At 47.8% G+C, this 13,327-nt stretch overlaps 1 protein-coding gene across 8 annotated transcripts in view; it reads right to left on the reverse strand.

The window, feature by feature from the left end:
* Nucleotides 1-13,327, reverse strand: part of ATP13A3 (ATPase 13A3) — a 478,336-nt gene that overhangs the window by 316,589 nt on the left and 148,420 nt on the right. For all 8 annotated transcript variants that reach the window (XM_085635250.1, XM_085635252.1, XM_085635253.1 and 5 more), the window contains 2 exons: nucleotides 3,809-3,982; nucleotides 870-1,064 (listed from right to left, as the gene is read on the reverse strand). In XM_085635250.1, coding sequence (XP_085491376.1) covers nucleotides 870-1,064; nucleotides 3,809-3,982 — 369 coding nt within the window. The remainder of the gene's footprint in view (nucleotides 1-869; nucleotides 1,065-3,808; nucleotides 3,983-13,327) is intronic.

Here is a 13,327-nt window from a genome sequence, read left to right on the forward strand (position 1 = left end):
CACCACCCTAGACTTTCACAACCGCACCCACTGCAGACTCTGCAGCTGCAGGAGAATCATTAATAGGCCCTAGTAAGAGTAGCTGGAATGAATGATGCACCTCCACTACTGGAGACTGGGAATATGCATTATTGCACCGCAATTCTCTTTGCTACCCAACGGTATGGTTCCTTTGCCTCTTGAAAAGCATTTAACAATATAAAGTAGGTACAGCAGGGATCTCCAACTTTGTCTATGATGGGAGCTACTTCTGGTCAATCACAAGGAGTTCTCATGAATATTATCACTGTTACAATATGACATTAACCAATATTATTCCAATTTTGAGCTCCCATTTTACAGGAATACAGACCATCACCACACCTTCCATCCTCGCACTTGAGCAACTCTACTCTTGTTCCTTCTGACAATATTTCATGGTCAAGTATTCATTTACACAGTGCGATTCAAAGAGCCAGGCTTGCAACATGACCAATCTCAATGTAACTTTGCTACACTGCAAACGGACACAGGTGGTTATGTTGCAGATCGCCCTACTCTCACAGACTGTCAAAGTATGTGTTTATCTTTTAGTGTTCAGACCTGCCATTGGTTTGGCTGGCTGCAGCTCCAAGGGTCAGAAAATAACATGCACTATCTCTTTCAAAGTGCCAAGACCCCTCATAACCTACTGGGCAAGGCTACCCTTTCATGAGCTACTTACAGTTAGCTGGCAGGCTAAGACTAGCTCCTGAACTACTGATTGGAGACCCCTGAGATAAAGCATCTAACACATACATTTTGAGTAAAGACAAAAAAAATGTTTACAATTTCCTGAAAAGAGCTATCTTATCTTCTATTCAGAACCATTTGGAGAACTTCGCCAGTACCTCCTGCAGTGGAACGTCAGGCTGTTTCTTTGAGTTATCTTCACACTCTTCGAGCAAGCTTTCTGGCAAATGAACAGCATGGCCGTTTGAAACTTTACTTTCTTGTGGTTCTTCTGGGTGAAGACACTGAAATGGATTTTTTCCTGTATATAGAAGAACACGGACCTTTGCACAAAACCATCTCTGGAATTCATCCTAAACAAGGAAAAGATGGCCAAGGATTAGAAATTAATGTTCTATACGTAACTCAAAATTCAATGAAGTTGTCATCCAGAAGATTTAGTTTTGTTTACTTCATTATTAGTTTTTAAACAACTTAATTAAAATTGACATCTGGACCAAAACAACACACCATGGTTTCATTAGAGAGGTGAAGTCTGAAATACAGCAGTTTTCTTAATTTCTTTTAAGTTGTCATACAACCTTACTACCATCCAAAACCAAGGTCATAACTGATATCTATACCAAGAAGGCAAGTTTAATCCAACATAGCTCAGTCTGGTCCAGCAGCTACCTGCATACATACAGTGCCACATAAGGAAATCTAGAGAAGCAGCACAACCTTCGCAGCACATTTGGAGACAGAATATATCAAAAAGACTAATGCGTGTGAGCTTATGATGCAAGTGGCAGGCAGAATTCATAAAATGAGACATGATCTTTCATCTTGCCATCTTATTCAAAACTAGTGGTATGATACTAGACAAAGAAAGAAGCCGATGAGAACCACTCACTGCAGCTCGGCAAAATGACCCTATATATTCATGAAACTGCCACTAAGTGATGTCAGGCTGAAAAGGACATCGACTCATAGGCATCTTAAAGGAGTATTCGCACTCGCCCAGAAATTGGAAGTTGGGTTAATGAAATCTTGGAGACAAAAAAAGGACGAGACAGAAGAAGGCAGACTAAGTGTAAGGGAAATTAATCCACTGTCCTACCCATTGTACCTTCAATTAGCCTGACTGACAGCTGCAATGGACACAACCCTAGGAGTCACTCACATCGTTGTCCAATGCAAGACCCCTTCATCTCTTGGCAGTTATCGGTCTTCAAAGGAAGTGGTAAGAACTTGGGCATTTCCACCAGTCAAGGTAACATACACAATAAAATGTGTTCCCAGATTCAAATAGAGGGGCAGGAGCCTAACAAAACAATCAAAAGGTGGATGGGAATGATCATGGTTGGATTGTATGTTTAACAGAAGAGAGTCAGAGGTCAGGAAGACAAGACATTGAAGCTTAGGTGGGAACCGCAGATGTTGGTTACAAATGCAATACAAAACAGCTTCTAAAGAGTACAGCTGCCTCTGAAGAGGCATCCAGGTGCTAGAGCACTAGGTCAGACGAGAACAGAGTTAAATTACAGAGTTAAAGAGAAAGGTTTTCACGTTTTCTTCAAAAAATTGCTTCAGCGGTAGCAAGGCTTAGGCAATTAGAAAGGACTTCCCAGAGATCAGCAGTGAGGAAAGCGAATGATCATCAGTTGAGAAGCCAAAGTTGATTATCACCACTTTGGAAAGAGGCGAGAGCCATAAGGTGTAGTGTCTGTAGTGCCATTCCGTAATGAAAACTTAAAAAATGGATACACTTACCACTTCTGCAAGAAGATCTAAGATATGGCTGCCTCTGGTCACATGGTATGGGGTAGAACATCGGAGGGGTGAGCAGTAAGAGAATTTGGACAAGGCTAAGAGCCAGGGAAGACTATTTGTTTAACTGCCCCATGATTACACCCGACCTGGATCTTGACAACTTAGCTTGGTATGGGGTAGACCTGAAAGGGTCGGTGTAATCTTCCAAGGCATGGTAAGTTCATGGTTCTCCTAACAAGACAAGAGTGTGAAATAATTGAAAAGGAGGTCGACAGCTAGGGCTGAATGAGGGGGGGGGGGGGGGGGGGGGGAGCCTGATCTTTTAAATAGTTTACCTAGGAAAAGGCCATTAGATATTTTCCTTAGTGAGCTTGGATGAACAGTTCGAAATTGCTGAGGAGTGATCTAATGCAAGAAGTTTTCAAATAGGATGACAAAGATCTACATTCCAAGACATTGTTTAGTATGATTCTAGGTACTTCTCCTGCACACGATGTGCATAGTACATCTTTCAAGATTTTTGAAGGACTGGGTCTAGAATGTGCTAGAATTCTTGTTCAGTCTGGTGTAAGATGGAAGATTGTTGGTGTTCATCTTTGCAGTGGTTTTGGGGTAACACCCCTAATCAGCTAGGCTAGCTTGAATCCAGTGGCAAAGTGAGCTTGTTTCAGATCCAGGGAAAACCTGGCCTGGAAGTTCGGGCTGGACTGTTCCTATGAGGAACAGGGCCAAGACTGATTTGCATACGACTGAGTCTGAACTGGGGTGGCATAGTTTCAGCGCACCATCGATTATCTCCTTGTGTTTGCTGTGTGGAAAGACCCCACATAGAGACACTGATACAATTGACAAAGGTCGAATATTAGCCCAATATGTTTACATTGATTTAATTACAGCACTATATACAAACCATAGGTCACTTCGATGCACATCATCTAAACTTTTTAATCGATTTTTGGAAGAATGAAGTCCCATGCAGGTCCAGTCTAGACTCGAACTTGCAACTTACATGGATCGCTCAAGTCTCAGAGTAAGCCATGAATCATGTTTCACCTGAGGTAACTCTCGGTATTCTTGTAACTCCAGCTGTGACCAATCTCAAAGTTATTAGCAAGTTTTACTGGGAATCACCAGCCCCCCCACAACTAGGATTCTTCATTCAGCCCTGAACCTTCTTGTTAACAGGCAAATACAGGCTGACTAATTCAGCACACATTACCACAAATCTCTTAGAACTGCTGCGACAAACACAAACTCGCATACAGCACTCAGTTAGCATTCTGCAGTTCAATTTTCTTCAACAAAAATACTAAATAAATGTAATGAGCACATCATAAGGACTTACCGTTGTCCTTAGTAATACCACATCACAGTCTTTTAGTGTAGTCCTGATGCACGTTGCTTTAACACGCCACCTAGGCAACCAGTAGAGAAGGAGGAGAAGGAAGCCACCAGTACAGACTATCCCTACTGCAGCCACACCCAGCTTCCAACGACACAGGTTGTATCCATAAATCTCCTACATGGAAACAGGGAGACAAACATTAAATAATCTTTGACAATGCCAATAGGTTTAGCTTCTTATTTATGCTGTATGTGGTATGTTTTAATTCCGTTGAAAGAGAAGATCTTGCTATATTTTATTGAGTTATGAAATACATTTAAACTGTTCTAGATATATACAGATTTTTAAGGCTGTTAATGTCAAATGAAAGCATATTGTACACATTTTTAAAAAAATAAGTATTATTTAAGTATGCATTTGTGTAGTTTCAGAGTGCAGATATGCAAGTATGGGACATAGATAGTTATGGCAAGTAGCTGTCGTAGATATAATAAACTTATTGTAGTTCAGTATGGAAGGCATAGTGGTTGGATATGCTAGGTATAATAGGTTAAATATGTAGGTAACATAGGTTGGGCATGGCAGGGTAGATTTGAGGGTAGAAAGGGAAAGTGTGGGCGCCAGGACGGGAGGGACGTGGCGTTATGCAGTGTATATGCACCTAACATAGAACAGACCGCCTTCTTTTCCAGACTATCGGGGAAGCTAGTGTCGTATTTGACGGGAACGGTTGTGTTGGGAGGGGACTTTAATTCGGTGACTGACGTTGGTTTGGATAGGTCCCACCCGCCCCTTGCTCAGTCAGTTGTCCGTAGGGTGGCTAACAGTAGACGGGCCTGGCAGGACACCTGGGGGTTGGTTGACACTTAGCGGACCCACCATCCAACAGACAGGGATTATTCTTTCTATTCGGCCCCCCATGAGCTACATGTCAGGTTAGATAGCATATTGTGTTCGCAGGATGCCCAGGCGTTGATGCGGCATAGTGAGCACCTGGCGAGAACTATTTCAGACCATAACCCATGCTTGGTGGCGCTACAATGGACAAGGCAGCGGCAGGAGATTCCTACTTGGCGTCTAAACCCCTTGCTACTGGAGGATCAGGTCTTCCGGGCTGAGGTCAGCGATTGTATAGAGCAGTATTTTGCGGTTAACACGGAAACAGCGTCGAGTCGGGCATTGGAATGGGATGCGTTCAAGGCGGTCGTTAGGGGGGCATGCATATCGTCCACCGCTGGGGTTCGGAAGACGTTGCTAAAGGACATAGAGGGAGCGGAGGCCCGACTGCGTACGGCTGAACGTGCGCATCAGGCAGGGGAGGACATGTTCGCTGCGGTTGTTACGGCACGTGAGGGAGTGGCAGTGCGAGTTGAGAGGCTTCGCTGCTTTGATCATAAGGACTACCTTACCCGGGCGCATGCGAAGCGCGATAAGGTGGGATCTCTCCTGGCCTGGCTGGCGTCTCCAACAACTCGAGGCACCCCAATCCTTTCCCTGGCCGTGGCGGGGGGGACCCCGGTCTACTCCCAGACAGAAATTAATAGGCAGTTCTTCAGTTACTATGAGGGGTTGTATGATAGCACGATGCAGGTTGTACCCGGAGAATTGGACGACTTTTTATTGGCGGCTCGGCTACCCAGATTGGACCCGGAGCTGGGGAAAGATTTGGGGGCCGCGATATCATTGGGCGAGATCCGCGCCGCGATTAAGCAAATGGCGCGTAGAAAGACCCCGGGTACGGACGGGCTGCCCGTTGAGTTTTATGCGGCGTATATGGAGTTGCTGGCCCCGCAGCTGCAGGCCCTTTACAGTGAAGCCTGGAGAGTGGGGCGCCTGCCCACCTCCGCCCGAGAGGCGATTGTAGTGCCCTTGCTGAAAGCCGGAGGAGATGCTAGTACCCGGGTGGCATATCGCCCGCTCTCCATGTTGACGGTGGACTACAAAATCCTGAGTAAAATATTAGCCTCGCGCCTGTTGACCCACATGACTGCCCTGATACACCCAGATCAAGCGGGCTTTATTCCCCGACGTAGCACAGCAACCTCCGTTCGACGTCTACTACGGGTAATGGAGGTGGATCGAGAAGAATACCCAGAGGCCCTAACGCTTTCGGTCGACATCGAAAAGGCCTTTGACAGTGTAGAGTGGCCATATTTATTTAGAGTGTTGCAGGCATTTGGCCTAGGGGACGGCTTTGTACGCTGGACCACCTTGCTATATAAGGCTGCCACAGCCCACGTGAAGACGGGGGTTACCATCTCAGCGGCCTACCGGGTGCGACGAGGGACGGGGCAGGGCTGTTCGCTGTCCCCATTGCGGTTCGCCTTGGCCATTGAGCCATTGGCGGCTCATGCCCGACTGGGGCGTTCCTATGCTGGGTTATGGCTACGGGGGGAGGCCCACTATATATCCCTTTATGCGGATGATCTGCTGTTGTTCTTGGCAGATGCGGATGGCGCACTACACGGAGCGACTGCCTTGCTGGATATCTTTGGTCGCCTGTCGGGGCTCGAAGTAAATTGTGGCAAGACATGCTTGTTCCCGTTGTTGCCTAATGGACAGGCCCCCCATGCGCTGGGAGTGATACGTTAGGAGGACCGCTGTCTGCGTTATTTGGGGGTTAATATCTATCACACCCAGCCGGATTTGCTGGAAGGGAACATTGGCAGAGCAATCCGGGGCTTGAGTGGCAGCATGGGCTTCTGGAGCACGCTCCCACTGTCAAGTGCTGGGCGAGTAGCGCTGCTGAAGATGGTGGCGCTGCCGCGCCTCCTGTACTTTTTTCGTACATTGCCCATATGGATACCGGCATCGTTTTTTGAGCGGCTTCGTGCGATGTCCACGGGCTTCATATGGGGCTCGGGTAGGCGGCGGGTGGCTTTGACCACATTACGGAGGCCAAGAGCGGAGGGGGGCCTGGCGGCCCCGGACTTCGAGTGGTATTACCTGGCAGCACAGCTACAATTGCTCACACAGGCGGTGGCAAGGGAATATAGAGGCCCAGAGGGCCCGCAGCGCGTTACAACAAACAATTGATGGACGGAATGCTGACAATGCAGACATTCTCCCCCAGTCAAGAGATCTGGGTTAAATCCATCGTTCTTTTGCCCACTACACCACCCCAGTTTAGACATGGCCATATGCAAATCAGTCTTGACCCTGTGCCTCATGGGAACAGTCCAGCCCGAACTGCCAAGCCATGTCTTCCCTGGACCGGAATCAAGCATCCTAGGACCGGTTTCTGGCTATCAGCCGTCATCAGCCAGGATAGCTTGACTCCAGTGGCGTAGTGAGCACGGGTCCCACGTCTGGGAATACCCATCCCACTTAGGGCGAAAAGCGTTACAACAAACAATTGATGGACGGAATGCTGACAATGCAGACATTCTCCCCCAGTCAAGAGATCTGGGTTAAATCCATCGTTCTTTTGCCCACTACACCACCCCAGTTTAGACATGGCCATATGCAAATCAGTCTTGACCCTGTGCCTCATGGGAACAGTCCAGCCCGAACTGCCAAGCCATGTCTTCCCTGGACCGGAATCAAGCATCCTAGGACCGGTTTCTGGCTATCAGCCGTCATCAGCCAGGATAGCTTGACTCCAGTGGCGTAGTGAGCACGGGTCCCACAGGGCAGGTTGATCCCTTGCCATGTGCTTGCTTTCATAGTCCTCCAACAGCGGATGGACCTCGCCCAGCTCACTCTGGAGGAACGCACCCTCCGGCTGTGCTGGAACCGGTGTCAGAAGAGGGCCGCCATAGTCCACCCTTATGCCCCGGAGATTGCCCTGGGAATGTGCACGGCGCTCCCGCATGGGGGCGATTGGTCGGGACTAGCCGCCTGGGAGGATCTCGGCATACAAATGGTGGGCAACTTATTTAGGGAGGGGGTGCTTTTGCCCTTCCAAGACCTGCAGGACTCTTATGGGCTCCCACGGGGAGACTATTTACTTCACGCGGCCCTTGTAGCGGGCCTCCAGAAGCAATGGAATGTGGGGCTCTCGGAGCCGCCGGTTGCCGCGGGCTGCCAATACGTGGTTATGGCCGTGGGGACGTCCAAGGCTATTACCTGCCTCTATCGGAGGCTGTCGATGGAGCGCCTGCCGCCCTTAGACACGTTGAAGGATAAATGGGAAGGGGACCTTGGGAAGCCCATCCCCGAGTCGACATGGCCAACGCTGGTGCGGCGGGCTTGGAAGGGAACGCGTAACGCCCGGTTTCAGCTAGTTCAGTTTATCACACTGCGCAGGGCTTACCTGACGCCAGTTAAGATATTGCAATATTTTGGGGGTACGCATGCTCAGTACCCGCGCTGTGGGGGAGAGGGGGCAGACTTCCGGCATATGTTTTGGTCCTGCGTGGCGTTGGGTGGTTACTGGGACGACGTCATCGACTGCCTGAACCACGTGACAGATCGCACAATTGCTTCGGAGATGGGGGCCTGCCTGTTGCTTTGGTTCCCCCACACCCGCCGAACGAAGGCTACTAGCAAGTTCTATGACTTAGGGTTGATTATGGCTAAGAGGGAGCTAACCATGCATTGGAAGTCGAGGGCGGGGCCTAGCTTTCTGAGGTGGAGGACGGCTTTTGTGAAATGGGCAGGTGCGGAGGGCACACTTCGTTTGCAGTTAGCACATAGGAGGAACGATGAAAAGGCCTTGGCATCGGCCCGTGTATGGGAGGCATTGGTGGTTGAACTTCAGGGGCTGGGGTCGGACAATAGAGGAGAAGGGAGCATACCTGACGGACAGGAGGAAGCGATCAGTGGGGAGTAGGAAGGGGGCCATGATGGTGGGTGGACACGCTCGACACGGCTGACCCTGGGGGAAAGCCTAAGCTGCCATGGGTGGGTCTGAGCACCTCTACACGAGTCACAGTAGGAGGGGGGGGGGCCGCATCAGGGGGAGGACAGGAAGGCGGGGGCACACTGACATGGGTTGCGAGTGGGAGGGGGGAGCCCAAGCGGGAAGGGTAACTTTTCCTATGCATAAATAGTCGAACTGTTGTATGTAACACTCTCCGGTGGGGTGCTGGGGCACCTGAGGGAATTGTATTGGTTGTTGGTACGAAAATAATAAAAAAATGTTTAAACAAAAAAAAAGGAAGGGAAAGTGTGATACGTGTGGAAATTAGGTTAATAGGTTAGACAGTAATGGTTTGTTAAGTAAAACAGGGAGGCATGGTAAGTAGCTATGGTACATAGATATGGTTGGTTAAGTGTGGTTGATAGGTTAGGTAGGAAATGTGATATTGTAGGTAGGCTCGGCATGTTGTAGGCAGGGTAAGTCTGTGGTGTGACCCATGAGGCGGGCATACCACACAGACCTCGGCTTAAATCTTAGAGCCCAGATGCTTTTGGGCAATTTAGCCCTAACCCAGTTGTCTCCCCTTTTAGGTCGAAGCAGCCAGAAAGTGCAAGCTGTCTGGTTGCAAAAGATCTATTGTAAGCTTTCAGTGGGCTTACAGCCCACTCATTGTTTGCCATTGGTTGGCTTTGTCATTCTCATCCTTGCTTCATATTAGATGGTTTATCTTCCTCTTCTTGCATTTTTCCATCCGCTGGAGAAAAGCCTCTTACGGTAATTTAGTTTGGCTGACCCGTATCCTTTCATTGCTCACATTTAGGCTATTACGTTTTTCTCTCTCATTCAGCACTCAGAGAGTGCATGTGTTTGTTAGAGGACTCCCTCTGGTGCTGCTTCATACCTTAAACACCAACCCTGCTCTGTGTTGCAGCGTACCCCTCTAAGTCTCGCTGTAAAAAAAAAAGCGACAGAGAATTTTTGCTGGAGGATGGCTTAAAAGAAGACCGAGGATATTTTTGTATACTTCTGCATCCCACAAAGCACAGCCTTCGCACAAAAGCACTCAGTGATAAGCCACCAACTAACTCAGCTGGTGTTGGAGGCAGAAGTTGTACTAATAATGACACCTCTCCTGGAGGCCCGGTTATCTGCTCCCAAGACATTGCAGAGGAGGGAACAGCTGACTCCTGTGGTGAGTAAATTAGGCCTTTGGAAGATTTTCCCTTTACATTCTGACACTTCCTTTTTCATTCTTTTTTAATTCTATTTAGTTTACAGAGTGCAACATTATTGAAAAGCAATCTACAGCAACTTTAAAATTGTAAAACAATTAATAAATTGTACAGTATTGAGATACCGCAAGATCTGTGTTTGTTTTTCTTCTACTTTAAAGAAATGCTTTACAGACCAATACTGGCATAGCCAACAGCTCGGTAATCGCATTACAAAAGGGACAATGCTGGTTTCCTTTTTATTAATGGGGAGATCAGAATCAACCCCACAGCACAAAGCTGTAGCGTAGTGTGCTGAATACTTACTCCTGCTCTAGGTGGGAAGCGGCAATGAGGGAGGGGCTTGGGTAAGAATGTATGCACCCGTAGTTCTGAAACAGTGTGTTTACTAGCACCCTTATGGCCTCATCTTTTCAATATTCTTACTTAGTGTAGCTATGCAAAAGATGGGGAAGGTAGAAAAAGGGGTTTAACATTCACCAGTAATGCAAGGGTTCTTAGCTTGGGTTTTATTTATCTATTTAGGAGTTTTATATAGCGCTAGCCAGACCCGAGGGTACCGGAGCGCTTTACAACAAAAATAGTGGTGAAATCAGTCAAAGAAAAACAATATGGTACAGTTGAGTCATGGCGAATCAAGAGTCTGAGAATATAATATCACATTCTTGGCATAAAAACGCATTGTATGGGAGTCATAACTAAATTGATTTGAGTGAGGACCCGTTACTGGGGGGGGAGGTCCCGGTACAGATAGGATGGGGGGTGAGGTAAAAAAGTCTTGATGCTCAGGTGGCGGAGTGCTGCGTAGTGCAGTAGTTGTGTTTGAGCAGCGGCTATCCAATCGGAAGGGATCGGTTGAGGAAGAGGTCTTTGAGTTGTCTTTGAAATTTACAAAGGAGGGGGTGGTCTTGATATGGACTGGGATGGAGTTCCAGATTTTTGGAGCATTTCCCGAAAAGGAACGAGATGCGGTTTTTTGTTTCTGAGTTCTCGGAGGAATGAGGAGTAGAGTGTTGCTACTCCTGAGGCTCCGTGTCTGGACTGCTTTTTTGAGTTTCGCGGCCAGGTAGGCGGGTTTTCCGGTGTGTAGGGCTTTGTGCGCGAGACCGACAGTTCTGAAGTTCGCACGCATTTCTATTGGGAACCATTTTAGTTCTCTTAGCGCAGGCGAGAGGTTTTCAAATTTCTTTACTCCTGTGACCATTCTGGCTGCTGCGTCCAAAGTGGTTCTGAGGGGAGCCAGGTGGGATTTTGCTGCTCCTGTGAGGGTTGCATTCCCATAGTCCAGTCTGGACAGCACTAGGGCTTGTGTAGCTTGTTTGGGATCATTCAGTGGGATGAAGGGCTTTATTTTGTTGAGCAGTTTGAGGTTGAGGAAGGCGCTCTTGGCGGAGTTTTTGTTGTGTTTGGTCATGTCTAATTTTGGGTCCAGTACGATACCCAGTGATTTCACGGAGTTGTCCGGGGTGAGAATGCAGTTAAGAGCATCCAAGGCTTTGAGCCATTATATGACTTGGGGGTTTTGTTCCTTGTTGGAGGATTTCTGTTTGGTCTTGGTTGAGTGATAGCCAGTGTTGGACTTCTTTTAAAGTGTCATTTAGTCTTCGGATGTCGTCCATGGAAGAAGTTTCGAGATAGATCTGGGTGTCGTCCGCATAGAGGTGGAAGGGGATGCTGGATTTCTTTAGTATGGCGGTGAGTGGTTCCATGTAGATGTTAAAGAGTTGCAGGGAGAGGACCAATCCTTGAGGTACACCCCTGTTGACGGAGCATAAGTCCGACAGGATGTTGTTGATTTTTATCTTTTGGGTGTGCTTCTGTAGAAAGGAAGTGAACCATTGTAGGACCACCTCATCCGCTCCCACCCTTTCTTGTAGTACTTTAATGAGTAGTTTGTGGTCAACCGTGTCAAAAGCTGCCGATAGGTCTAAGAGTACGAGTAGACAGCACTGGTCGTTGTCTAGGGAGTTACGGATGTCTCTATGACGTTCAGGATCGCTGTCTCTGTGCTGCATCCTTTTCTAAAACCCGATTGGTGAGGGTCTAGAAGATTATTGCAGTCCATGTGTTGTGTAAGTTGGAGGAGAGCACACCTTTCCAGGATTTTGGCAAGGAGAGGGAGGTTGGAGACAGGTCTAAAGTTGTTCAGATCATTAGCGTCCAAGCTCGGTTTCTTTAGTAGAGGTGTGACTTGTCCAACTTTGAGACAGTCCGGCATGACTGCAGTTCTCAGGGAGCTATTTATGATCTTGATCAATATTGGTGCTAGGGTGAGATTGATCTTTTTGGCCAGTTGGGACGGGATGGGGTCCGAGACGTGAGTTGAGGGAGGCGAACTGACAATCATTCTTGATATCTCAACTTCAGAGATGGGGTTGAAAGATTTCCATTTGTTAGGGTGGTACTTTGGGGTGATAGCTTCAGTCTCAAGGAGTGAGCTACAGTCCTGATGGCAGAGGTGGACATCCAGGTAGAGCTCAAACTTTGGGATTTTCTCATCGAAGAAATTGGCAAAATTTTCACATAGGACTTTGGAGGCACCAGGAGACTTTGAGGTTGGTTGTCTGATGACATTGAAGAGCTCTTTCGGCCTGTTGTTTGTGTTGTCAAGGGCCCTACAAAAGAAGGACTTTCTCTCGTTCTTGATGTGCTTATTGTATGCCCTGCGAATTGATTTGAGTCGGTTCAGTAGGACTATGGACAGATTGTCCCGCCAGCGTCTTTCGGCAGCTCTAAGCTGTCTTCTTTCCAAGTTGATGCTGGTGTTGAACCAGGCTCTCGAAGGGATGTTCCTGACTCTTCTTTTTCAGGGGAGCTAATTGGTCCATGATGGAGGTCATGTTTGTGTTGTATTGTGGAGAGGTTGTCTGTGGTGGTGGGGAGGAGTGCGCTTACCTTTTCATCTAAGTCACTAAGCAGGATTTGATTTAGGTTTCTCGCTCAGTGGGGAGGGGGGGGGGGGGGGGGGGTTTATGCCTGCGTGGCAGGCATTGGGTGGTCTGGTTGATGTAGAATAGGACTAAGTGGTGGTCTGACCAGTCCACCGGTAGGATGTGGTTGATAGTGACTATGTCTGCTTGGGCTATGATGGCATCCAGGGTTGATCCTCGGTTATGTGTTTGTTCTGTACAATGTTGGTTAAGATTGGTGTTATGCAGCAGTCCATTCAAGGTTTGGATCATCGAGTTGCTTTCCTCATTCCATTGTAGATTGAGGTCACCAAGAATTATGCTGATAGAGTCCTGGAGTGCACAGTGAGTTATCAGGTCGGGGAGGTGTTCACCGAATACGGTGGTTTTGCCAGGTGGATGGTATAGGAGGTGGCATGGTAGGGTTTTATCATCACTCAACTTAATGTTGGCAGTTAGACATTCAAATGAGTTGTAGTTGAAGGAGTCAATTTCCGTTATAGAGATGCTGTCCTTGTATATGATTGCAGTACCCCCACCTCGTTTGGTTTTTCTGATTTTGTTAATGATTGAG

Source organism: Triturus cristatus, chromosome 11, assembly GCF_964204655.1.
Source record: "Triturus cristatus chromosome 11, aTriCri1.1, whole genome shotgun sequence".
NCBI classification, from domain to species: Eukaryota; Metazoa; Chordata; class Amphibia; order Caudata; family Salamandridae; genus Triturus; species Triturus cristatus.